The sequence below is a fragment of the Lygodium microphyllum genome, unplaced genomic scaffold, assembly GCF_053477565.2.
Source record: "Lygodium microphyllum isolate KBCC unplaced genomic scaffold, Lygodium_microphyllum_v1.1.10 scaffold_31, whole genome shotgun sequence".
NCBI lineage: Eukaryota > Viridiplantae > Streptophyta > Polypodiopsida > Schizaeales > Lygodiaceae > Lygodium > Lygodium microphyllum.
The window spans coordinates 20943867-20971422 of record NW_028229514.1 but is presented as its reverse complement, the minus strand read 5'-3'; the positions used below and the strand labels follow the sequence as shown (position 1 = coordinate 20971422).

Here is a 27556-nt window from a genome sequence, read left to right as displayed (position 1 = left end):
CCAGTATGCTTCCATTTTAAACCCTAAATAAAATCCGTCCAATGTCCTCAAACCTCTCTTAATAAGCTCAAGTGTTCTTTCAACTAAAAACTTGCAGAGAATATAAGACAAAACATAAACTTACAATTGTCAATTTTCACCTTCAAATTTGACTCTCACTTTGGGTGTATGACTATCGACTAGCTGGAAAGATGTCTAGGAGTATACAAAATCCCAAATAAAACTGATCATTAACTTACAATAGCCTTTGACAAATAATGGAGTTTTTCCTTATTCTTTTTGAAAAAAAGGCCTTTCTTTAATGAAACTGGCCTCCTAAACGTGCAGTGCTGTCAAAGCTAGATTCTTGTTAAACTGGAATACACTCCAAGTGCTTCAGAGGCAACTCTTGCTGTAGCAGTTCCACCCACTCTCAAATACAAATCCAGTAAATGCTTCCTCTCATCCAATGATAAATGCCGTCCCAACCCTTGGGCTACCATCTCCATCTCAGGCTGCAGAAACAAAACCCCAAACTTAAATGTTAGGACATCCTGGCCATTGATTCATAAATGACATATTATCATACAAAATATGCTTACAGAGTCCTTATCAGGTGGCAGAAGAGCATGAATGCGAACAAGCCGGGTTATCTCCTCTTCAGCTTCGGAGGTTTTACCTTGAACATACAATGCCTGTGTAGAACAGAATCCAGCAGCACTCTTAACTGATGTAACCAATATGATTTCTTAAAGCAAACAGAAAGCCTTTTGTTGGCACACTGCAAAAATTCCCTCCCCCCAAGCCCTTGAGGATGGGAAGTGATATCTTGTCTACTGCCTGAGAGTTAGTCAAATGGAACTTGAGCTCTGAACTGGAGACATATGTCCAGTAATTAACCTAGTAAAGCAGAATAGACTAACTTCCTTCAGTGATGAGAACACCACACTGTTTTACTCAATTGTTATGCAACATCCCTCCTACAAAAATATCTGCAAACTAACCAAACCATTAAGGTGCCTGAAAGGGCAAAACTCAAGAACTTGACATCTTCTGGCCAGTGTCAGCACAAACTAGTGAATAATTTAGAGCTCTCATGTTCTCTCTATAATCGTGTTGAATACTGAGTCACAGAAAAAACTCCATTGACTAAGCACAATTTACTTTGCAAGATATCTATCTTTGCATATACTTCTGTAATTATAAGTTACTCACCCATGCTTGCAAAAATGTAGACCTTGTCTGAGCTGCCACAGCAGCATTTACCATGGTGGCCGCCCTCTCTTCTTCTAATTCCAAGTTGTCCGCTAAACCAGTAAGAAATTGAGCTGCTTTCTCTCCACCCATCACAACACCAGTATCCCTGATCCTGGAAAAGAATTTTATCATCACATAGTGCAGACAGGAAAAGGCACAGATATAGCTTTTAATATTAAAATAACAGCATTTCTACACAACTGACAGCATCCATAAAACAAGTATTCCACTAACATGAGAGACTGCGAAATCCAAAGCTGACAAGGTGTCATACCTACCACAAGAGGATAAAACAAAGTTAATCGCAGCTCGGAAAAAAGAGTCACGGATGTTTGCAGTGTCAAATTTCACCCTGGCTCCAAAATACCTACACAATCTGCGCAGCTGGAAAACCCAATTATATGATACACCAATTCAAATGCTGAAATCCAACTCAGAAAACGTTGACCTGGTATTTTCATTAAAAGCCAAATAACAAAGCAGAAACACAAAAATCACCTGCACCATATCAGCTTCTTCAAAATCTTTTCCACTTAACCGCTTCTCTGTTATGGCTGTCAAATTCACACTAGGTTAGAATAGCTCAGATCAGGATCAACAGTTTAGTAAGCCAAAAACCATCTACCTGTCAGAGTGCACGATGCGGAAGCATAGGACAAAGACAGAGAGAGTGAACACAAAGAGAGAGAGAGAGAGAGAGAGAGAGAGAGAGAAAAGAGAATGTAAACACAGAAAATCTGCGGTGTAATATGCTGTATAAGAGTGCAGAAATACACAAGGGGGCAGAGGAAATATCTGCGTATGTCTCCAACTTGATGACCTCGATCTCCGTCAGCCCGAGCACAGTCTGTCTCAGCCAACAGATCTCAAGATCAGAATCTGAATAATGAATACAGAAGTGTGCCAAAAAACCGGCTATAAATAGCCAAAAAAATAGGAAATAATTGCAGCAGGTCGACTGCATTAAATGCAGCCGACTGCAGTAAATACTGTCCGACTGCAGCAACCTGTCTGACTGCAGATGCTGATGTGGCACCTGCTGATGTGGCACTGACGTCTGTATTGTCCAGGAAATGACTGGCTAACACCCCCTCTCAGATCTTGGACGGATCAAAAGACTGAGGGATCTAGAATGCTGCCGAAGAAGAGCCTAGGGAAGCGCCTTCGTGAACAAATCTGCAAGATTATCCTCGGTTTTGCAGTACTCCACATCAATGGTCCCATCCAAAAGCTTCTCCCGAATGAACTGACACTGGATCTCAATGTGCTACATCCAAGCATGGAATACTGGATTCCGTACCAAGGCAATGCAACTCTCATTGTCGCACCGCAGAACAGTAGGACGAGTCTAGGGGCAGCCAAGCTCCTCCAACAATCTCCGAAGCCACACAACCTCACATGTGGTGGAAGACACAGCCCGATACTCCGCCTCAGTAGAAGAAAGGGCTACTATGGGCTGCTTTTTGCTACTCCAAGAGATAACACCTGTACCCAAGATAAAACAGTAGCCTATAGTAGACCATTGGTGGTCCACATCTCCAACCCAATCCCAGTCACTCCAACCTGCAAGAACGAGATCTATAGCATCTGTACCTGTGGGATAAGAAAGCCCTAAGTGAGAGGTCCCCCTCAAATACCGAAGAATCCTCAAGGCAACCTGCCAATGCACCTGTTTGGGTTCCGTCATGAACCCTGCCAAAAGACCCATAGCAAAACAAAGATCAACACGAGTGTTGAGAAGCCAAATCAAGGATCCAATCAACTGACGATAGCGTGAAGCATCCATCACGGGAGAATCTGAGTGTGAAGTGGCCTTCCAATTCGGATCCATAGGAGTAGTAATGGGCCGACAAGTCTCCATCTCGAAAGTCACCAAGAGCTCCTGAATATACCTCTGCTAAGAGATGAAAATCCCCCGCTAAGACCGATAAATCTCGTGACCCAAGAAGAAATGAAAAAGCCCCAAATCCGTCATCTCGAATGCCTGATGTAAAGCTATCTTAGTCTCTCGGACCTTCTGTGCATAATCCCCTGTCAAAATCAAATCATCAACATACAACACAAACAACACACAACCAACCTCGAAAGTGTGCACATAAAGCTGCGGATCAGCCTTGGAGCGCCGATATCCCAACTTCAACTGAAAAAACGAGTCAATCTTCTCGTTCCATGCACGCTGAGCCTGCTTGAGGTCATACAAGGTCTTCTTCAACCTGTAAACTTTCCCATCCGAGGATCCAAAGCCAGGAGGCTGCTCAACATAGATCTCCTCTTGTAAGTCACCATTCAGAAAGGCCGACTTCACATCCAACTGATAAACAGGCCATTTCCTATGGCCAGCCAAGGCAAGAACAGCTCGAATAGTTGCCATACGAGTGGGGGGGGGCAAAAGTATCATGGAAATCAATGCTCGGGCGCTGAGCAAAACCTTTAGCAACAAGGCGAGCCTTGTGCTTGTCCAAAGAACCATCGCTAAGGTACTTGGTCTTGAAGACCCACTTGACACCAATCACCTTCTTGTGAGAGGGACGAGGCACAAGAGACCAAGTACCATTCCTCTCAATAGCCTCCAACTCGGCTTCCATGGCCTTCCGCCAATGATCAAACAACAAAGCCTCCTTCACTGAAATGGGCTCTCAATCCTGTATAACACGAGTCAGCAAACAATAGTTGGAGCAAACAAGCTTCGAAGAATGTGCTTGGTTCCTCCGTGACCTCCGCGGTCCATCTTGCTCCATCTTGCAGTTCCCACTTCTCAGGGACCCCCTCAATCCCTGAATCTCGGAGGGTATCACGGGCCCAATGAGGAGGAGGATGAACCTCTCCCCGCTCTCCATCTGCTGAAAACTCAGGAACATCCACCGGTAAAAGCTCCTCGGGGGTGACCGATGGAAGAGAAGACTCTGAATCTGAAGAAGAATCTCCATCAGGAGACTCTGGCTCCAAAGAAACGGTCTCAGGAGCCCAACTCTCCCCTGGATATCCAAGGACAGGGTGCTCCTCACCCCCCTCTGTGGCCGGTACTTCCACGAACCGCACATCTTGACTCGTGTAGACATCCTGCTTAACGGAATCAAACAAACGATAACCTTGGGATTGGAAGCTATAGCCAACAAAAACCTATCGTCGAGAAGCCGCCTCGAACTTATCACGTTGCGTCTTCGGAATGTGCACATAAGCGTGCTGCGTCACATCCAAAGATCCTAAAATAAGAGACATCAGGCTTAGTCCCAAAGTAAGCCTCAAAAGGTGTCATCCTGTCAACGGCCAAAGTGGGAGATCGATTAAGGATGTGAACTGCGGTAGCCACTACCTCGGCCCACAGAAACTGAGGTGTCTTACAGTGCTCCATCATGGTGCGTGCCATCTCAATCACACTTCGGTTTTTCTGCTCCAAAATGCCATTCTCTTGGGGAGTGTTGGTGTTAGCAAACTCCTAGTGAATGCCCCTATCTGCACAAAAACGAGCAAACTCATTAGACATAAATTCACCTCCCTTGTCTGAATGCAAGGTCTTCAATTGCCGGCCAGAACGGTTCTCCTCAAAAAGAAGCCAATCCTTGAAATGAAAAAAAGCCTCCGACTTCAGGCCACAAAGATCCGTAGATACAAGCTCCATGGGTAAAGTAGACCGCCTAGAAGCTTTGTTGGGAATCGCATCTCGATGCAATTTCCCACAAATGCAAGAGACACATGGCTGATGGCTCACCACTATGTCCGGCAAGCCTCGGACAAAGGACCCTCGCGACGCCTTCCAAAGGTACTCCTAGTTCACGTGGCCAAACCGAGCATGCCATAGCTCGGACTGTGTCTGAGAAGTAAGAAGAAGACAAGTAAAAGCTAAAGAAGACTTCAATTTGTAGACTCCATTCTCCTCATACCCTACAGAGAAAACCTTCCTCAATCCACGATCAAGCACTCGAACAGTATCACTGTCAAACTCCACCAAGAGGCCAAGAGCACAAATCTTATGAACCAAAAGTAAATGATACCCCAATCCTAGCACATGCAATACCTCAGAGGTGTGGGTACCACCATGTCCATCTGGAATAAGCTGCATCTCACCCCGCGCAACAATAGACACAGAAGAGCTGTCTCCAATGAGAATCTGCCCACGCGAAGGTCGCAAATGGGCAACACTAACGGAAGAAGGAGCCATGTGCCATGAGACACCACTGTCCACAATCCACTCTCAAGCCTAGGAAGCTGTCATCGCAGCATCAAAAGTTAGTGGTGTAGAGTCCTCAATGACTGCTAAGTGTAGAAAAGCAGCTAATGAGGGTGCAGCCACCGCTCCAGAGTCCTTCGTGTCCTTCTTCTTGGTATCATTCTTGTCTTTGTCGGGGCAATCCTTCTTCCAGTTACTGGTCTTGCCACAAATATGACAAGTTGATTCCTTCTCCTTGTCCTTCTTGGATTTGTTGTCCTCCTCCTTTTGGTCCTTCCCCTTCTTCTGAGAGGCTTGACCAACCAATGCCTCTGATTTGGAAGCATTCTGTCCCTTCAATTGTTCCTCTTGGTCCAAGACCATAGGAACCAACTCTTCCCACCAAAGAGTCGACTCCCACCCTGAAGCAATAAGAGTGGAATAAAAAATACTGAATCGTGGCAGCAACTGGGATAGTAAAGTGATCGCTATGTCTTCGAAGAAAATAGGCTTCCCCGCATTTTGAACCTACGTTTGAAGCTGCCAAAGCTTGTTGATGTGTTCCCGAAGCGAAGAAGACTTATTCACAGACAAAGTCCGCATCTGCACCTCCAAAGAAACCCTCTTCATCAGGGTCATCCAATTGTACATCTGATCAAGCTCCAGCCATATCTCACGAGCCACTGCCAAGTGTTCGATATGAGCTATCACAGCTGCGGTACAAGACAAAAACAGAAAAGACCGAATCCTGGCATTCAATTTGTCCCAATGAGACTGAGCCTTGGTCAACTCCACACGAGCATTGGAAGAGAGTTTGGACTCATCCGTCATCGAGGGCCTGTTAATCTCCTCTATCACCAGCTCCACCAAATCATAAGACTCTAAAATGGCCAACATCATCACCCGCCAGATGCGGTAATTGTCACCATCAAACTTTTGATCCGTTGGAAGAGCCGGTAGGACAGGCACCTTCCTGTCCATGATCGCCTAGAACTCCAAATCAATCTCTGAAGACATGTTAACCTGCAATACATGCACAAACGCAAAAGCAGCCCCCTCTGACTATGAAAACGCAGCCTTCTAGGACTGATTCCTCCGCTGCCCAAACCTTCTTCACCCACCAGAGGCGATGACAAGGTAAAATCTACAATGAAAAGCCTCAAACGCAACCTTCCTCAACTTCAAACAGCAATAACCTTCAGCAAATTCACAGATTAGACTCCTTTCCCGCACGCCCATGCTCGCTTCAGCCTTGATCCGATGCACAACCCTCCCGCTCGCCCTCGAAACCTGGAAACGCAACCTTATGTCACAATAAGATCTCCTCTTCAGATAGGTTCAGCCCTCAGTCAATCCATCTTCACCACTCTAATACCATGTCAGAGTGCAGCGATGCGGAAGCGTAGGACAAAGACTGAGAGAGAGTGAGCACAGAGAGAAGAGAGAGAGAGAGAGAAAAGAGACAATGTAAACACAGAAAATCTGCGGTGTAATATGTTGTATAAGAGTGCAAAAATACACAAGGGGACAGAGGAAATATCTGCGTATGTCTCTGACTTGATGACCTCGATCTCCGTCAGCCCGAGCGCAGTCTATCTCAGCCAACAAATCTCAAGATCAGAATCTCAATAATGAATACAGAAGTGTGCCAAAGAACCGGCTATAAATAGCTGAAAAATAGGAAATAATTGCAGCAGTTCGGCTGCATTAAATGCAGCCGACTGCAGTAAATACTGTCCAACTGCAGCAACCGGTCCGACTGCAGGTGCTGACGTGGCACCTGCTGACGTGGCATTGACGTCCGTACTGTCCGGGAAATGACTGGCTAACACTACCTTGAAACTAGAGGTTTTGCAGCATAAACTTGTACTTGAAACTGGCTAAAATCAAGTAGGTAGACTCATGTTCTCCAGCAATACTAACACATTTACAGAGGGGTGTTTCAAATCCTTGGACTTTTGACCAATTTGTTAAAAACTACAACTGATACCATTTGCTTGCTTTTAGACCTAAAAACATAGTTTTTACCAATAATCTGCTAAACCAAAGAATAAAGTGTATTGTAGCAGAGCTTAGAAGACAATGTCAAGAACTTAGAGCATGTGTGTATTTACAGTCCATGTTTTCCTCAAAGTAGTTGTGTTCACGACTCAACTAGAGAATAATGATCTAACTAAGCCCATTGTAAGATATCTTAGAATACATGTTGGGCACGTCACAGCCGATGTTTTCCACACTCTTATGATTTCTTAGAATTTGTTCGCTTTTTCTGCAAAATAAAGTGTGGCCGTTTATGTAACTAAAAATTGATCCAAGAACTGCATGGGCAGAACAGCATGGCTGGAGCAGAAAAGTTTATATCACATAAACAATGAGCACAAAGCCTCTCAGGACAGTCTGGGTGGGATGGGGGAAAGAAGCCATGTCAAGAGGGTGTGGCACCATCGAGAGTTCTCATTCTGTGGAATGAGAGTGTTGGGTGAGAGCTCAAAGCCACACACACACACAGTAAACAATGAACAGCAAGAGAGAGGACGTTGCTGGAATATCACATCCACTAATGTGAGAATGACCAAATGAAAGTACACCCCTAACATACCATAGTACAATACCCTAAGGGGTATTCACATGGGGAAAACCCTTTTCCGACAAGAAGGTAAAAAGTGTCCGTGTGTACAGGGAGCATTCACACCAAAATGACCAAACAAACATGGTAACTATAATAAACCCCCTATCTTAATGGTTTTTAATACATTAAGGTCAACATTCATGAAAATTGCTTTGTCCATCTTCTTGAAATGTTTTTGTGGGGCTTCAACCCAATCAATGCACCCTTGAGAGTAAAGGCATCATAGAACCGCTCAATTGCTGAATAAGAACCCTTGACTTTGGGATTTTTGTTGAGTGAATTGTTACTTGTTGGGTAGTAGCTTAATGTTTTGGCGTGTCTAAGGGTATCTTTTAATGGACAAAGAAGACTAATATGAAAGGTATAATGAATTTTCCAATGGGCAGGCAATTCTATTCTATCCTCCTTGATCACTAAAAAGAGCGACACACTTGCAATCACCTCTATTTTCAGCCACAGCCAAGAAGCTCATATAACACACAAGCATTTAACTTATGTTTCAATGCATTACACCCAACAATGATGTGCCACATTACCAATGAATGCAACAAAGTACAAGTATCCCTCAATGGATGGTATGCCTATAGGACCACAAACATCCCTCAATGGATGGTATGCATATAGGACCACAAACATCACTATGAATAAGCCACAATTTTTTGTGATCCTGCACAGGTGCACCCGTCGAGATAGAAACCTAATGCATTTTGCCAAGTATTCAGCCCTTATATGCATTTTTGCTTGGTGCTTTCAAATGAGGAAAGTCAATGCTGAACCATCGAGGATCATATTTCCACTTCTAAGACAAAGCAAGCTATCATAATTTAGATGATTGAGCTAAGCATGCCACAACTCAATGTCATCAATGACTTTAGCATCAACAGCTAGTGCATCCTCAAATGCTCTTGAAACCAGCCTTCCTTCTTGGAGAGGGTAGTAATGACCTGATTAATCAACAATTACAGCAAGTATTTAATTATGTAAAACTGAAATGCAAAGTTACCACTTAATCTTTTACCACCCTATCCGAAGAGCAAGGCTAGTTTCAAACAGTGTCACATATAATCACAAGGAAAAAAGGATTGATAAAGAGGAGAGGACTGATAGAGCCCTTAATTGTATTCGGGCTTTATGGACAAAATATGGTTGCTTCATTCTCACTAACGGATGGAGTGCTCATAACAAGCAGGGCATCATCAACACACTCATCTCATATTCCACTCAGCACTTGCTTTTTGCAAGCTGAGGCACCAACAAGAGGGGGAGGAAAACGATGGGCACATTTATATATCACCACATTCGGCAAGCTACATTGAGGTATACATTGTCTTTTTAAATTTGTTTCTTTCATAATTCAGTTTTGAATTATAAGTTATAATTTAATGATCATGATTCATGAAAACTCTCTCTCTATCTTTCTTTCCTCTCAAGCATCTCTCTTTCTTAATTCTTGAATCTTTCTAGGCTCAACTCTCTCTCTCTTAATCCTTGAATCTTTCTAGGCTCAACTCTCTCTCGCTCGTATTGTACTTTGTGGTTGTAGATGGGCCCTTCGAATGTAGGGCATGTTGTTACCCACAACGCATCAAATGGTTGACTAATGGGTCATTTGCTTGAGGCCTAGTTCCCTACAATTGTGTGGACTCCATGTGCAAATCATTGGGCTTGCTCATGAGGACATCGGAAAGCTCAAATGGGTGAAACGGGTGGTCCACAAAGCTATATCAGTTATCACCACCTTCACGATAAAGGTGAAGGTGCTTGCGATGTATCGAGAGTATAGCATACTCGAGTTGAAAAAGCCTTCTTCAACTTGATCTACTTGCATGTGGTTGTTGCTCAAGCACCTATATGAGGTGTGTTCCGATGGTGTTGTCCACTATATGGAATGAGTTGGATGAGCATGAGACACAGGAGCCCAAAACCATGCAACACTTGTGTCTCAATGAGCAATTTCGGCAGAAAGTCCGTGCCATTGTCATTGTCGTGACGCAAGGCTTACCATAAGGCAAAGGAGCCCTTGGAGCTTGCTTCAACGAACTTACCTGGACCCATAAGGACAGAGTCTCTTAAGGGGAGTTTATACTTTATGCTAATTGTTAATGATTTTAGCAGGATGACATGGGCATACTTCTTGGAGTTGAAATCTAAAGCATTCTCACACTTAAGGATTGGATGCTCTTCACGAAGAACAGTTCTGGTAGGAAACTCAAAACCTTGCGTTCCGACAATGGAGGGGAGTTTGTCTCCAATGAGCTAGCTAGGTTTTGTGTAGATCATGCCATTCACCAAGAGTTTGCCAATACAAACATCCCTCAGAACAATAGCATATTGGAGCGGAAGAATCGTAGTGTGATCGAGATGGCGCAAACTATGATGGAGCATGGGCAAACACCCCAATGTCTCTGCGCTGAAGCAGTGGCCACCGTGTTGGGATAAAGGCCCGTTTTCACCTCCGTGTATAGTACATACACATTATTCAATTGTACATGTGAATGCACCTTTATGTGCCCTAAGTATAAATACATTTTATTCTTTGTGTACCAACACATTGTTGGTACACTAAAATCTAATCATACTTCACTCTCTCTCGCTCTCCGTCACTCTCACTCCTCAAACTACTGCTCACCCCTCCAACTGAGCTCCAACAACTTGTATCAGAGCACAAGTTGTGCACGCTTCTCGAGACCACAAGTATTAGTCGCCAACTACAGCTCAACAAGTCAAGCGTGACCACACTGGGACCAGAGAAGAGTGAACAGTACTCGTGACCAAACGGACTGCTTGATAAGTCAGATGGGGCTGACAGGCTGACGGCAAATGACCAACGGCAAGAGCACGCACAAGCCCAGCAAAACAGGCGCAGACACACAAAGTGGGCAGTTGAGTTTCAGAGAGAGACAGAAAATTTCTGAGTTTAAAGAAAATGAGGCGTAGACACACAAAGCGGGTTTTCTCATTGCCGACAGATGATGGGAGTTGGATAGATATATGTATTTCAGCTTTGTACATACCTAGACTTAGCTAATTCTTTTCTCCTCTTAAGGCACATTGCCTTTCGATGGGAGGTTGTTGGGAATAAAGGCCCTCGTGCCTTTAAATGTGCTCGAGTGTGAACACACCCTTAGCACTTATACTTACACATATATATATCTATCTAAAAACCTAAAGGTACACACTCGTCATTGTACCTAAAATCGTGCACACTCTCTGCTTTGCTCTCTTCCACTCTCTCTATCTCTTCGCGCCTAAGGAACTCCTATTGTCTCGATCTTCGTGCCTAACCCATCACTACAGAAAGCTGAAATGCTTGAGAACTCATAATGGGGGTGAGTTCACATCTACTGAATTCAAGTCCTTTTGTGACTTGCATGGAATTAAGAGGGAGCTTACAGCTCCTTACAACCCTTCTTCAAATGGGGTGGTTGAAAAATATAATAGGACTTTATGTGAAAGAGTGCGGTGCATACTGTCCACTGCTAATGTTGTAGTTGAGATGGCGATTCAGTCCAAAAACTGATATGATGAGGATAAAGGAATACCACACAGTCCGATTCTAAACAGGGGCACGAGATACGTTTCTCCTCCCAACCTTGCCTAGTTAATTGCTAGCAACTCCCATCGTGATCCGATTGCCAGCCGTCACTTCTTGGTAAGTCCTACTATTCTTGGACTCTCTTTAATTCTAGGCTCCCCTAAACCCCGTTCGGGCGCCCAAGGCCCCCAGACGGTCATCCCTCGTGCCTGTTTCCCATAATTTACCTTATTTATGTAACATTTCCTTCCCCTTAAGAATCGGTTTCGTCCTCGAAAACGATACTGGGAAGGTCTAACTGTAAATTGGGAAACCTTTTCCTTAAGATACTTACTCACTCCCATGTTGAGCTTTCTTCTAAAAAATCTTTCCATTTGACCAAACATTCTTGATAAATAGTATTCCTTATTCGTCTGTTACGAACATTTAATATTCTTTCTGGTTCATGTGGATTAGATTGGTCATCTAATAACTCCTCAATGTTATCATTTAGGATTAGATTATCCAAATCACCCAGCTTCTTCTTTAACTTACTTACATGAAAAACTGGATGTATTTTACTACCAAAAGGCAGTTGGAGCTTGTAAGCCTGTTCTCCCACTTTTTTAAGTATTGTGAAAGGACCACAATACTTGGGTAAAAGTTTTGGACATTGTCTCATTTTCATGGTTTTAGTTTGTCCAGGCACTTTAAGATAGACCAATTCTCCTTCTTCAAAGGAGATGTCTCTTTGGTGAGGATCTGCATAAGCTCTAGCTCAATTTTGAGCTTTCTTAATATTTTCTTGAGCAAATTTTAACATACTATTCATATCCTCCAAAAAGTCCTTGGCTGCCTGAACCTTTTCCTTATGCAGTCCTACTGCATGAGGAGCTCTGAGCTGAAACCCATACATTAACATAAATGGACTATATCCAATGGAAGAGTGCTTGGCACTATTATATGCAAACTCTGCTATCAATAGATACTCTTCCCAATTAGTTTGCATTTTACTTGCATATGCCCTGAGCATATCTTCAAGGATTTGGTTAACCCTTTCAGTTTGTCCATCAATTTGCGGGTGGTCCGCCGTACTCATGCTAAGTTTAGTATCCAACTTCCTAAATACCGCACGCCAAAATTGACTATCAAATTTTCTATCCCGATCAGAAACTATATTTGCCGAAAGGCCATACAATCGGTATATGTTCTCTACGAACAATCTAGCCAATACTGGTGTTTTCACATCAGTTGAAGTTGGAATAAACCTAGTCATTTTGGTTAACCTATCCACAATCACCCACACAAAGTCATGCCCCCTCCGTGTTTTGGGTAATGCAACAATAAAATCCATGGAGATACTTTCCCATTTTCCCGAAGGAATCTCTAATGGATGGAGAAGTCCTCCCATTTTCAATCTTTCAGCTTTATTAACCTGGCATTTATTACATTTGACCACATAGTCAAGGACGTCCTTATTCATTCTACGCCAATAGAACTGCCTTTTAATAAGACTATAAGTCTTATTAACTCCTGGATGTCCCGCGCTAAGGGTATCATGACACTCAAAGAGTATCTGGCGCCTTATTTCTTTATCTTTCGAGACACATACCCTACCCTTGTAGAGTAAATAACCATTATCAATGGTAAAATTCTTCCACTTGAATCCGGTTTGAGCAACCCCTGATGCTCCATTTCCTTGTTGAACATTCTCAGATATTCCTTCCTCAGTGGAGGTTCTTTCATTTGGATCCCCATTTTCTATTGCTTCCCATATGTTGGAATATGCCGGATCAACCTAGCATTTCCCTTTTCAAGATTCAAGCAAATCGGAAGTGAACTGAGTAAAACTCAATTCATTTATGATGGGCATTCTGCTGAGTGCATCAACCACTATATTATACTTTCCTTTTCTATACCTTATCTCATAGTTGAACTCTTGGAGGAGTTCGGCCCATCTGGCTTTACACCCTTGTAGATCCGGTTGGTCATTAAGCCACTTAATGCTTTCATGATCCGACAAGATCAAAAGTTTGGCACCGTACAGATAGTGCCTCCATTTCTTCATTGCATGTACTATTACATACAGCTCCCTCTCATAAACAGAATAATTCTATTTTGCACGGTCTAATTTCTTACTTTCAAAAGCAACTGGTCGACCTTCTTGTAATAAGATCGCGCCTATCGGCTTATCACTGGCATCGGCTTCAACCACAAATGGTTTATTGGGATCCACAATTAATAGTACTAGAGCTGTAGCAATAGCTACCTTAAGTTTTTGAAAACTTTCATTTTGGTGTGTTCCCCAATTAAAACTTTTTCCTTTCCCGTTAAGTTGGTCTGTCATTGGAACAACTATTTTGGCATAATCTCGAATGAATCTACGATAAAATCCAGATAAACCTAGGAAGATCTGCACCTCTTCCAGGTTCCTTGGAGATGGCCATTCAATAATTGCCCTTACTTTTTCTGGATCCATGTTGATTCCCTCTTTCAAGATAATATGCCCCAAATATTTGACCTCTTGTGCAAAGAATTCACATTTAGTTTTCTTCACATAAAGGGAATGTGTTCTTAACAATTGGAATACTAATTGTAAGTGTTCCAAATGTTCTTCTTTTGATTTACTAAAGATCAAGATATCATCCAAGAAGACTACTACAAAATGTCCTAGATAGGGTCGTAAAACACTATTCATCAGCTTCATAAAGGTAGCTAGTGCACTAGTGAGGCCAAAAGGCATCACCAAAAAATCATAATGCCCGTATCTAGTACAAAATGCTGTCTTAGGAACATCTTGTGCCTTAATTCTTACTTGGTGATAGCCTGATCTTAAATCTATCTTTGTGAAGAATTTTGCCCCTTGTAATTGATCAAAAAGATCTTCCATTCTGGACATAGAAAATTTACTCTTCACCATTATTTTATTAAGTGCTCTATAATCAACACAAAGTCGCATAGAACCATCTTTTTTCTTTACTAATAAAATTGGCAAAGCCCAAGGTGAATTACTGGGTTGTATAAACCCTTTATCAAGGTAATCCTTAAATTGTCTTTCAACTTCTTGGTGCTGTGTTTCACTTAACTTATACGGTGGTTTAGAAATAGGGTGTGTATCCTTATTTGTGTCAATTGGGTGATTTATATCACCCCTATCTGGAGGAAGGCCACTTGGTAAATCAAAAGGAAACACATCTTTAAATTTATCTAACAAACTACTTAATTCATTATTTACATTCAACTCACAAACATAAGAAAATTGTTGCTTTATATTACAGAAAGTAAAAGTGTTTTGTACAGGAAGAGACCATAACATATATACCTCACAAGCTTCCTTCTTTATCAGCTTCTGAACCTCAGTGGAACACAACAAAGGATTATCAGATGCTTCATGTTCACCTTAAATCACAAAAGTCTTACCATCCCTTTCAAATTCCAGTGTATTATGATGATAACTACGTTTTAAGGATGGTTCCAATCCCCATAGTCACTCCCTCCCTAAAGCAATATCGGCTCTTTCCATATTCATAATTTGAAAATCAAGTTTATCTTTATATCCTTGGATTTCAATTTCCAAATTGGATACCATTGTATCCCATATTTTATTATCTTGACCTTGCATCATACGAACAACATATTGATGCCCACTCTTTTGTTGGGGAAGTTTCAATTTTTTGACAAGTGCATAATTTATGAAATTGTGGGTAGCGGAGTCATCAATCATGACTCTAACCCTCTTTCCAGCTATCAATCCATACACTCTAACTAAATCATGTGGCCCAAAGGTAGGCTGCCACATAGAAATTGACATACAACACCTGTGTTGTACATCCTTGTGGAAGACCTCTAAAGATTTATACCTTTCATGCCCCTTTAATTCATAAGTCTGCACTACATGGATTTGTTTTTCTTTTCCCTTGCCCTTGTCCTTATCCTTTCCTTTGTCTTCCCCCTTTTTCCTTTGAGGGCAATTCCAGGCAGCATGGTTAGGGGATAGGCAATTGAAACACAGCTTTTCTTTTTTGGCCTTATCAAAGTCATCTGGACTTAACTTTGGCCTTACATATTGTTTCTTTTCAAAAGGTTGTTTCTAGTGTTGTTGTTGAGATGGCAATTCAGTCCAGAAACTTATATGATGAGGATAAAGGAATACCACACAGTCCGATTCTAAACAGGGGCATGAGATACGTTTCTCCTCCCAACCTTGCCTAGTTAATTGCTAGCAACTCCCATCGTGATCCGATTGCCAACCGTCACTTCTTGGTGAGTCCTACTATTCTTGGACTCTCTTTAATTCTAGGCTCCCCTAAACCCCGTTCGGGCGCCCAAGGCCCCCGGATGGTCATCCCTCGTGCTCGTTTCCCGTAATTTACCTTGTTTATGTAACAGCTAATCTCCCTCATGAATTTTGGGGAGAGGCACTCAAAACCACGGTTCACATTTGCGACCGCTCTCCAAACAGGTCCTTAAATAATGGCATCCCTAAGGACGTTTGGTCTGGCAAATCGGCCTCATATAACCATTTACGAATATTTGGCTGTCATGCTTTTGTGCATGTTCAAGATGAGTTGAGGAACAAACTTCACCCAAAATCCACCAAAGGCATTTTCATGGGCTATGGTGATGAGGGTGAATTTGACTACAGAGTGTGGTTACCCCAGTCCAAGAAAATTATTTGCAGCGGTAATGTTGTGTTTAATGAGGCAAATTTGTTGAAAGGTACTTTAGCCTCTAATGAAGATATGAAAAAGGTCAAATTTCAAAATTTTCAGCCACCTATTACTTCAAATGATGAGCCTCATGGTGCTGTACCACAGGCGGAAACTGATGATCAGCCGGTTATTTTTGGGCCAGATGATAATGGACAGCAAATAGAAGCACAAGGAGGTCATGGACAGCAAGATAGACTTGCTGATTATGAAAATGCAAGTGCTAGTAATGAAAATGAAGGTGCTGTACAGCATGAACAGCATGCTGAAAATGGCTTACAGCAACCAATAAATGCTTAAAATGACATACCTCCAGATGTAGACCCAATTCCTGAAAACATAGATCATTGGGTAAGCAGGTCTACACGCGTAAGAAGGCAACCACACAGGTTTGACCCCTCCTTGCATTATGTGATGCTTACAGATGAGGGTGAGCCTCTTACATACAAAGAGGCCAAGTCATGCCAATTCAACAGTAAGTGAAAGCTAGCTATGCAAGAAGAGATTAAATCTCTGTATGCTAATGATACTTGGGATCTTGTGTCGTTGCCCAAAGGAAGGAAGCCTCTTCCATACAAATGGGTTTACAAAGTAAAGACAGTTGATGGGAAACCCAAGTACAAGGCAAGATTGGTTGCTAAAGGGTATGCACAAAAGGAAGGGATTGACTTCCAAGAGGTCTTCTCACCTGTTGTGAAGATGACCACTCTACGTATACTTTTTGCTCTCACTGCTGTGTTGGACTTAGAGCTGTACCAAATGGATGTGAAAACAGCTTTTGTGCATGGTGACATTGATGAGGAAATCTATATGAAACAGCCCCAGGGCTTTGTAGTTCCTGGAAAAGAGCAGATGGTGTGTAAACTAAAACGCAGCTTGTATGGGCTGAAGCAATCACCATGGCAGTGGTACAAAAAGTTTGACACTTTTATGCTATCTCATGGGTTTACACAGCCATGCAAATCATTGTTTGTACATGAAAAAGGATACAAATGGCAGCTCCATCATTCTTGTTTTGATAGTGGATGATATGTTGCTAGCTCGGAAAAGAACGACTAGCTTGGATGCTCTCAACTTAACTTAAAGACACAGAATCAAGAAGACATACAGGAAGCTAGAGTGCTCCTATTGTGACATAGACACCCTGTTGATCCCTAAGTTAGGCGCCCCTTGCGGTATTTCTTTATTTTTAAAAAGAGAGAAAGTACAATGGGCTGTCTTTCACCTATTCTGGGTGAAATTTGGCAGCATAACAGTACAATTACTGACCTAAAACAAGTTGACCAAGAGGGAAAACTCTACCCAAGTCTGAAACTTCTGGTCGGAGTGCAGAATTGTCCATTTCAGTCTGCTGTAATTACCGGTTCAGACCTGTTCTGAAACCTGTTTTCAACTCATACTGCTCCCTGTACTGTTCAGCCCATTGTAATTGCTGGTTCAGACCTGTTCTGAAACCTGTTTTCAGCTCTTATTCTTCCCTGCACTGTTCTACATCATCTTTGCCAAGTGCCCCTTGATTCTGACATCAATTGGGCTTTGAAATAACCTCTGAACAGTCTAGAATCAGTACTGATTTAGTGTTGTTTCAGACACTAGCTTGGTGAGGTTACCACCCTCACCTGTCCCTACTGGGAACTGCAAACAATTGCTCTGTTCCTGAAGAAAGGAGGCTCTTGCCTCATGCAAAAACAGCATATTCCCACACAGTTGTACCTGAATCAGAAGAAAAACCCTTGATTCTGAAGCATAACCATATTGTCAGAGAGAGAGAGAGAGAGAGAGAGTAGGGAACAAGCTCAGCCCTCTGTGCATCATAGGCAAGGTAGGCAAGCTCTCCAATCTTCTTCATCAGCCACTGTCCTTCTCAAATGAGCCCCCTACCAGCTAAAAAACCGCACGCCAGCCCTCTTTAAAGAGGTAAATGCACCAATTTGTGCCAAATGGCAGCACTGTAAGATATTTCCCATTCTAACCTTCCGGTTTAAAATTCTCCATGCTCGGTGCAAAATTTGACATCGGCACAAACCAGAGAATTTATCCTCGTGCAAAAACGAAGATAATGACGCAAACAGATTCTGAGGTCCAAAAATAGTAACTCCCTAAATTTTAGGAGTTGCTTCCATTGCATCCCACTAGTCTTCTGACCATCTTTGCAGACTATAGCTACATCCAAATTTGTAATGTAGCTCAACTGAAAGTGAATTTCCACTGATGACCCCACATGGACTAATCTCTTGCAAATTTGTCCATCTTCACTTTGAACTAGTCTCTTCCAGGCTAGTTCTTCAACACACTTGTCCATATACACTTTCACAAGTCTCTTCCAGGCTTGTCAATCTAGAGTGCCATCAGTCTCTTCCAGACTTGTACTGACCTTAACTGTCCAGTCTTGACTCACTAGACATTCCTGTTGGTTTCACATACTAGCCATGCAACTCAGGCGTTTAGATTTCAAGAGGGATCCTTCCAAAAAGAAAAACCAAATAAAATATGTAATAAAGAAATCAACAAAAAGGTAATAGTTGTCACAGTCTTGTGACATACCACTGTGACACTTGGTCATTCTCTGGTCTTTTCAAGTGGAAAGATATCATTCGGCGGAGATACACTCAACAGCCCATTGTACATATCTGCCTTCTTCATTTCAGCCTTCATTCACTGCAGATTTCTGTGTTCTATTGTCTCTTTCTCTCTCCCTCTTCTCTCAATGTTCATTTTCTTGGAGTTTGATTGTGTGCTTCCGCATTCACTGCACTCTAACAGCCTATAGGAGCATGTAAGAGCAGACTTGACCTCTATGAACTTTGCAACAGCAGGGCAGCTGATCAGGCAGGAAAAGCAGCTATCTGCCAAGGCCGAATAGGCAGGGCAGTAACTAGGAACAACCAGTCAAGGAAGCTGTCAATGAGGAAGTGATCAACAAACTTCCACCTAGCTATAGACGGCAGAAACACAGAACAGGTCATAGAAATGAGCTGAATGCTAACGTCAGCTGGTTGGAGAAGAACGCAGCAGGTAGGCACCTCTAATTGAATCGGGGACAAATGGAAAGGGGCACCATGCTATAGAAAACAGGCAGCAGCAATGAGTGAAGAAGTTGGCAGCCACTGAGTGAAGAAGATTGGATGGGGCAGGCTGAATTGAACAAACTGGTATACCAAGTGACCGAGCGCACCATCTATTTAAAGCAGCCGCTGTTCTTGGCAGCCATGCAGATTTTCAGCACTCTTTGTCCACCGGTGGCATTCCTCCATCAACCAGTGCTTTCTCGGTCATCGGCTCAATCTAGTGCCCTCACTAAGGCTTTGGACTGCATGCAAGGACTAATCAATCGGTTTTGTATTCAACATTCTTTGGAGTTCAACGCAAATTCCTTCTTGCATTCTCTATGTTCTCTTAAGTCTCTCTCTTTCCTTCTCTCCGTATTCATGTTCTTCCATTGTGCACTCTCAAATGGTGTCACAAGGACGTGAAATTTTATTGCTTTGCTTAGCATTTGATTAAAAGTTAATCAAATGTGCTAATGTCACTTGCACATGTAGAGTGCAAGTTACTTATTTCTTGAACCTAACACCCCGAGATATCAGTTGGTGCCAAAGGCAAAAGTTGTAATAAGTTATGCCCTAACACGTACTGGGTGGTACCAATGTTAGATTTGGGCCTAGGCCAATTTATTGGCCACTAATTAATGTTAATGGTGACATTATAGACTAGGCATTAATTAATTAATTAATGCTAGCCAAAGGGTCAATAACTGCTCAAGGATCCTTGGAAAACAAACTGGACTAACCAATTTAATAATTGGCTAGTTAAAGTAATTTTTTGAGTACTAGAATAATTATTAAATCAATTTTCACAATTAACATTTTGAAATTTAATTTAAAAAGCTGGATAATGCTAGAGAATGGGATTAGAAGGCTGCCACCTAGCAAAACTTGCCCATGCAAGTAGAAAAACGGTTTTTAGGAGGTAAAAGTTTATTTCAACCATTGTGAGAGAGAAAAAGGCTGTTCAAGGGCAAGAAGAGGCTGCTGCTTATACAATTTGCAGCCACCAAGAATCAGTCCTACAGCATTTGATAGCAGTTTGGAACCCTCCAGGAGCAAATGACAACAACCCAAGGTACTTCTAGTGCAAATGACAACATACAGGAGGGGGCAACAGTCTTTCTAGTGGTCCTAAGCTATAGGTGACATCTTCCATGGTGGCTGTGTGAGCAAAGCAGCAATAACTTTTGAGTGTTTCTAGCAATAAAACTCTGAAATTTCTCTCTATAGTATTCTCTCTCATTCCCCAGCCATCCCTCAAGTTATCTCAACATTTTCCAACAGTTTGAGCCATCAAAGGAAGAGATTTCAATCAATCTCTGCTGTAAACCCTAATTTACAGCAAAAATTAGGGTTTAACAACCACCTCGAGATGCATACTCAAAATTGAGGACTTGGGACTTGAATTCTAGCAGTATCAGAGATTGAGGAATTTCACAGAAATTCAAGAGGCTAGCCAGCCAATATTAAATTTAGGGCTGAATTTGTCTTTCAAGGAGCAAGGTGAAGGCAAATCCTCAAGTAAACTAAGGGAAAATTTGATTTAGAGGCTTGTTGGTCATTTATGATAGCAACAGGCATTTGGATTAGCGCAAGAGGTCAAAGGATCTCAGTTGTACTCCATCCGTTTGCAATAAAAATTAAAAAATACTACAAGGGGCGCCAGTTTTGGGACCAACAAGCTGTCCATTGTCCAAGATTAAAGTGATACAGTGTGAATTTTCAATTTATATGAATTTGTTGTAATTAGTGCTTAATCTAGTTATTTACCACCCCATCCGAGGAGAAAGGCTGGTTTCAAATGGTATCAAAGCCAAAAGAGAAATTGCAATAGCTTGTTGTGTGTTTGAAGATTTCTGAAGAAATATGGATCATCGGTTTCAATGGTCTGATGATGAAGGTTTCAATGGTCTGATGATGAAGACCATCGCCGCTCCGTCACTCAAAAGACCAACACTCCTATCGATTCAACTGTCACACGACTATCATAATCATGAAGATCATAAATATCGCTAATTTATTTTTAAAACTTATGGCAATACTTTTTTTTTTAGTTTGCTAATTTGGTTTTAAAATTTACTACTTATAAGCTACAATATGTTGCCCTTGGTTTACTCGAGGCCAGTTTCAATGGGTGTTGCTAAACATCCTTAACATAACTAAATTTAATCCAAAATTATTTGAGAATTTTTTAGTAGAACCATTTGAAGAAACCATGGAGAATTTCAAAGTCAAAGAATCCTTGAAGGTCATCCCACAAGATGAAGATGCCAAAATAAAAAACGCTACTAAGCATAACACCCACGCCTAAATATGAGCCCATCCCAAATGCAAGGATTAGCTTGCAAGGCAATGATTTCACATATGGGGGGAACAACTTGGTTGACATTCAGCTATATCTAAGTTTCTCCAATAAAGCAAAGAAATATCATAAGAGCCACCAAGGTTTTGGGCCAATCTAGTATTGTTATCACAATATGCAAAGTTCTAGGGCTCCATGGCCCAGCTAATGAAATTAGAACACAATAGCATCATAGATAAAGCTTCAACCAATAATACCAAGTATCTATATGAGCGTATAATCATCCATATGGATATTCCCTAGAGAAAGAGAAAAACCATTGATATCCTTAGAAAGACTAGTATTGCTCTTGGTCACAAAAGTAACTCAAAGGGAAACCAGTAATTTGACACCACAACATGTAACTTTGAACTACAAAATTCAACTAGCCAACAATAATAGCCACAACGTGAAGATGCCAAAACTCAAGTATCATTAAGCATAATACTCATACCTAAAAATGCAAGGGTTGTGAGCTAGGAAAACTCTCCCTCTTGTACTCCAACAAAAGGAACTGGTCGAACTCAGCTAGTAACTTCCAAACAAAGTTTAACACTGTCAAATATATGCAAAAAGGTACAACATGGAACAAAGAAACCTATGGTTTCCCACCACAATCAATAACCATGGACCAAATGATCTCAATAGCCACAAGATGAAGATGCTAAAACCAAGGATGTTATTAGGTACAATTCCCATGCTTGAATGTGACTCTGCCCCAAATGTGATGACTATAAGCTACAAAAGCTCACCCTCCTACACTCTATTGAGTTCTCCATCAAGTATCAATAATATATGTTAGTAACTAACATGTAATATAGCCTTACCAAATTCTTCATACAGCCCATGAAGTGGCCTATAAAATGGACTTGGCTGATCAATGGAAGATTTACAAGGCTTTCCATGTGAGTCTCCTAAAGAATGTGCTGATCCACATAAAGGGCCATTCTTGAAGATCAGCCTAAAGTGACTGAATGGAAAGAATAGTTGTGAATCTTTGACAAATAAAAGCGATGTCAGATTTTCAATCCTACTTATAGATACAAGTAGAGGAACATTGAAAATATGTCAAAAACGACACATGACTAGATAATTGAAGCTTTATCTAGGCAGCACATATGCAATTGGAGAATATGACCAGGTCTCTGAAGGTCCTCGAACTGTTTGCAACGAAACACCAACCATTGCACTAGATCATTCATTGCTGTGCCTTGCTAATCATAGTATCTTTTCAATCAAGACTAAACCAATGTCATATGTACACATCTATACCCTAAGCTACTCATCCTATCTTTCATATCAAAACACAACAATGGCTGTAGTGGCTGCCCTTTCTAATAGCCAAGAGTGTGAGTTGGTTGAGCTTTCATACATCCCTCATAAATATACGGGAAAAAACAGCCTACTTAGTCTCCTCTCCAAGAGTAGGATGCTCCATAAAAGACAATCATCTTTCAAAGTAATGACGCAACTGATTGTTAAAAGGAGAGCCTGCAACATAAACGAATACTTCTACAAGATTTAAGAAAATTGCGTGAGGGCAAAATGTCGCCAATAATATAACCCATGTGAAGAACTCACCTTGGACAAGATATGTAGCTTCCTGTTGTGCATCATTCTGACCATGATAAGACAAAGCTGCAGTCGGTTCAGGATAGACCCACCAAGCAGGTAAAGAGACCCTGGATTTCTCAGCGGCATGAGACTGCACGTCTCTCTGTTTCTTCATCTCCTTTTCCGACCTTAATAGTTCAACATTATCGAGAGGGCTAGCTCGCCTTCTATGACTTTCAGTGCGCTGCCTCTCTTGAGAACGGCGAGAATTGTCACCATCCTTCCCAACTAGGACCTCTCTGCCTCCGAGGCTCCTGTCTCTCCTCAAAATTCCATGAGAATCATAGCTCTCCTCCCATCCCCATCGATACTTCTTAGCTGCCTTGGCAAATACTTTCCACACAGCAACCGCCAGCAAGGACCAAAGCAGCACGTTTGCAGCAAACTCAACGCTGGATCGTCGCAACGAAATGATGACACGCTTATCTCTTTGTACCGAAATACTCGACCTTAGGTCAGTCAGGAAATCAGAGCTGTCCTTTACCACAGCCTTGCCGAGCCGTACAAGCCTAACTGCAGTGCCCTGCAGGGCCTTACTACCAGCCTCTGCGGCACTGGCAACTCGGTCTCTAATGTCCCGAGGATCTAAAGTGATGATCACGTTATCATCATCCCGCTGCCTTTGCCAATGCTCGGCTGTGGAAGAGGATGTATCATCACGGCCATAGCCATGTCCACCTATGCTCTTTCCTAGGTCTGTAGAGCCAAGGCCCCTGCGTCTATTGTGTCTTCTCGTGCCTGCACAGTGGATGCGCAGCAAAGGACAGGGGCCAAGGAGCCAAGACGAGCCTCGATGGCGGGAGGACGGCCGTTGCACAGTGGGTAAACCTGCGCCTGAGTTAGGCCTATTCATTGGTGCGGGTAAACAAAACCATGGTGGCGATGAAGAAAACCGAGCACTGGTCATTTAACGAATCTCAAGACCCATCCCTGTCACGTCCATCACTAAACGTGATATCTTTCACAAGGAACTGAACCATCGCTAACTTGCAAATACTATAAAAAACACGATGAAATTTGGCTCCAACAAAATCAAGAAATTGGACTAGTGGCCCCTCAGGACTATCTCCCACGGGTCTTTATGACCCCCCGAGATGGGATCAACGGTGCACAAGCCACCTCAAGACCCCTCCTCGATCTACACCGTTGATCCACGAAGAAGTAATCCCATATTGCGATAGTAAACCCAGCACCAAAAGTTAACTTGGGTGCCCGGGAAACTGCTACAAGGTGACGAACGTTCATGGACCCCACTAGCACTGCGGTTCGGGATGTGCCTTAACTAACCATGATTGGCGGGTCAAAATCTTCGTAATTCTCGCCATGCAAGTGACCAACTACTGTGATCAGCGGCAAAATTGGAGTTTGAGGTGAAGATCGAGTCGGCCCCATCATTTCGTTTCTTTTCCATTCGTCCCTTCTCTACCTCGACTTAGCACCGCGTAACTCCATCTCCACGAGGCCCCCGCTCAAGACTATCTCCATGCAACACCACAAAACAACGTCCTCGTGCCATCTCCGACGAAACGACGCCCCTGCTCAGGACTAGCCTCCTTAATCATCGGTGCTCGCAGGACTACTCCGTGGCTCGAGGCTAGGTTTACTCTCGCTGAGGCTCGTCCACATGTTGCTAACGACCTGAGATCACACGCTATTTTCGACAAATTGCTGGGGGTCACATGCTCGTGCAAATTGCTGGAGGTTACACGCTCCTGGCAAATTGTTCGAGGTCGCAACGCTACAGCTGCAAATTGGGGGGGCCATCTTCTTTGTCGTCCTTCATGAAGAGCCCAATATTGATCCCATAGCTTGCAGTAGCAGAGGTTTTGTCATTAATCGTACTTTCCATTGTCATTGATCATGTATGTATTTAGAAAATTAAGAGAGGAAGTGGAAATCTTCTTAGACAAGCTTTTTCCCTAGGGTTACTAAAGACTTGTTCATATAAGCTTTAGGGTGATGACCCAGGATCAAACATGTTTTACACCCAAAAATTGATTTAAGACCACATGCTTTAGATGGTGACCTAGAATTGGTTGTAAATAGACTTGCAATAGCTAGTTAGAAACAAAGAAATTTGAACTTTATGAAAAAAAACTTTGGGGGGTAAGATGCCTCTTCCACAAGTTCTACTCACCATGTGTGTTATTTACTCATACTGTTCCAATCATGTTCCACCAAGAACCACTTAGGGCCATGCCCTCATCCATTGGCCATTATGGTTTCTGGTTCACAAACGAATTGCGAACTCTCCAACTATGTGAACTTGTGAATTGAAGAAGGAAGTTCTGAACTTGATTGTGAATCAGAGTTTGGTGCGAATAGGTCCTAAGCTAACCTTGTGGAAGCTCCTTTTAGCCTTCCTTATCATCATGACCATCATCATCTCATCAACATGATCATCATCACAACATCCTTAAGCCTCTTTTCCCCCTTTACCTTAGCCTACATGTATCTTTTTGAGATCTAGGGCTAGGGTATCTTCTAGGTTTGTGATTGCTTTCACTATCAGGGTGGCCCCATGGTCAGGACCAAATTAGGTGCGACGTGAGCTCTTTTGTCCATCTCTCTCTCTCTCTCTCTCTCTCTCTCTCTCTCTCTCTCTCTCTCTCTCTCTCTCTCTCTCTCTCTCTCTCTCTCTCTCTCTCTCTCTCTCTCTCTCTCTCTCTCTCTCTCTCTCTCTCTCTCTCTCTCTCTCTCTCTCTCTCTCTCTCTCTCTCTCTCTCTCTCTTCTTGACACAAATCTCTCTTCATACTTTCTATTATCATTGATCGTGTCTGTATTTAGAAAAGTAAGAGAGAAAGTAGAAATCAGGTGTACAAGAACATTGGACTAGCATGGAATTTCCCTGTCATTAGACTAACATGGAATTTCCTTATAGAGTAGTAGTGACCATGTACTATGTATGTATTTAGAAAATTAAGAGGGAAAGTGGAAAGTGAAAATTAGAGTAGTGTCCAAATGATGTGATTTGTAAAATGCATCTAAATTGCCACTTATGTTGTGTGTGTGTGATGTATATGCGGTGTATGAAAACAAGTGGCTATTTTGAGGAGCATGACCAATTTAGGCCTTGGTTGAAATGCTAGGTTTACCTCTTCCCTCCATAAAAATGGTAAACTTTCATATTATCATGATACATTTTTTGATTTACTATCTAAAAATTTACTTAACAACATTTGCACCCACATGAAATTTCCTTGGAAAATGGTAAATTGGGTTGTTCCAACATGATACATTACATCAAGATCACAATAAAACATAACAAATTTCTTGTAATATCAATGACTTGTACTAAGAAGTCCAAATTCTCATAAGGATTTATAACCAACTTGATGATATGGATCAAGTTTCCCTTTTAAATATTACTTTCACAAACTTTTTGAACCTAGATTGTGTAAAACATAAAGAGTCATTTACCTAACATCATGACCTGGTGCAATGCATCAACTATACAATCTTGACACATTATGTTTTTGTTTGGAAGAACATTTATTTGATTTACTACATCAAGTTCATTTATGATTCACCTATGTTTTGAGGCCTTCAATGAAATCTATTTCAACCAATCAAGTTATTTACATCAATCATGTATGTTTTCATTCAAAGAATCAAAGTTATTATGTTATGGTTCAAAGTACAAAGTTACTATGCTTTATTTTTTTGCAAATTCAAAACTCTTTGGGTGTGATTTTGCAATGTTTATGAGTTGTTGCTATAGGATAAACAACTTAAAGAATGTAGCATTTCAACAAGAAAAGTACTTTGTAGAAAGAGGCAGGAAAGCTATAGAATGTATGTAAGCAATATTTGTTTGAATAGGACACAATATGACTATAAGTTGTGTAGCTTTTACCTTACTTGAAAATTTATGTGCCCAAGACCTAGAAGTAAACACAAAATTGAAAGTATGCATTCTAAGGATGGTAAAGTAGCCAAACATCAGTGTGTCATGGATTATGATTCTTGTTTATGATAGTGGCTTATTGGGATTTAGCTTTGATTCCTCTCTTCTTTTGTGCCTCGTCTTTGGTTTTGTTGGGGTTTTAGGGTTGATCATTCGCTTATCTTGTGTAACGTGAATCGTGACATTTGTTCAAGTTTAGAGTTGATAGGCACATGAATGAGGATTGATAACAAATAGTTGAAGTGTTTCTAGCACATTGAATTCACAAAGTACTTGATTTTGTGATGAAATAATCCCATGTTTCAAGAATGGACCATCATAGAGAAGGTTCAGATTCTCTCATAGTCTTTGGAGTGCATGTTAGCGTGTGTAAGTTTCATGTATGACTTGATGAAATATGGATTTGAAATA

At 41.8% G+C, this 27556-nt stretch overlaps 1 protein-coding gene across 2 annotated transcripts; it reads right to left on the bottom strand.

The window, feature by feature from the left end:
- On the bottom strand, positions 1-24204 carry LOC148009400 (uncharacterized). 2 transcript variants are annotated; one of them, XM_087673632.1, is made up of 6 exons: positions 23205-24204; positions 1735-1790; positions 1511-1620; positions 1195-1342; positions 582-674; positions 1-494 (listed from the first exon to the last, which is right to left on the bottom strand). In XM_087673632.1, the coding sequence occupies exons 1-6, from the start codon at positions 24142-24144 to the stop codon at positions 339-341; spliced, it is 1503 nt and encodes a 500-aa protein (XP_087529758.1). In that variant the 5' UTR covers positions 24145-24204; the 3' UTR covers positions 1-338. The 2 variants fall into 2 exon arrangements, with proteins under 2 accessions (XP_087529758.1, XP_087529757.1); XM_087673631.1 differs by having other exon boundaries at positions 4-494; positions 1195-1348; positions 23205-24202.
- Positions 24205-27556: the final 3352 nt, after the last annotated feature.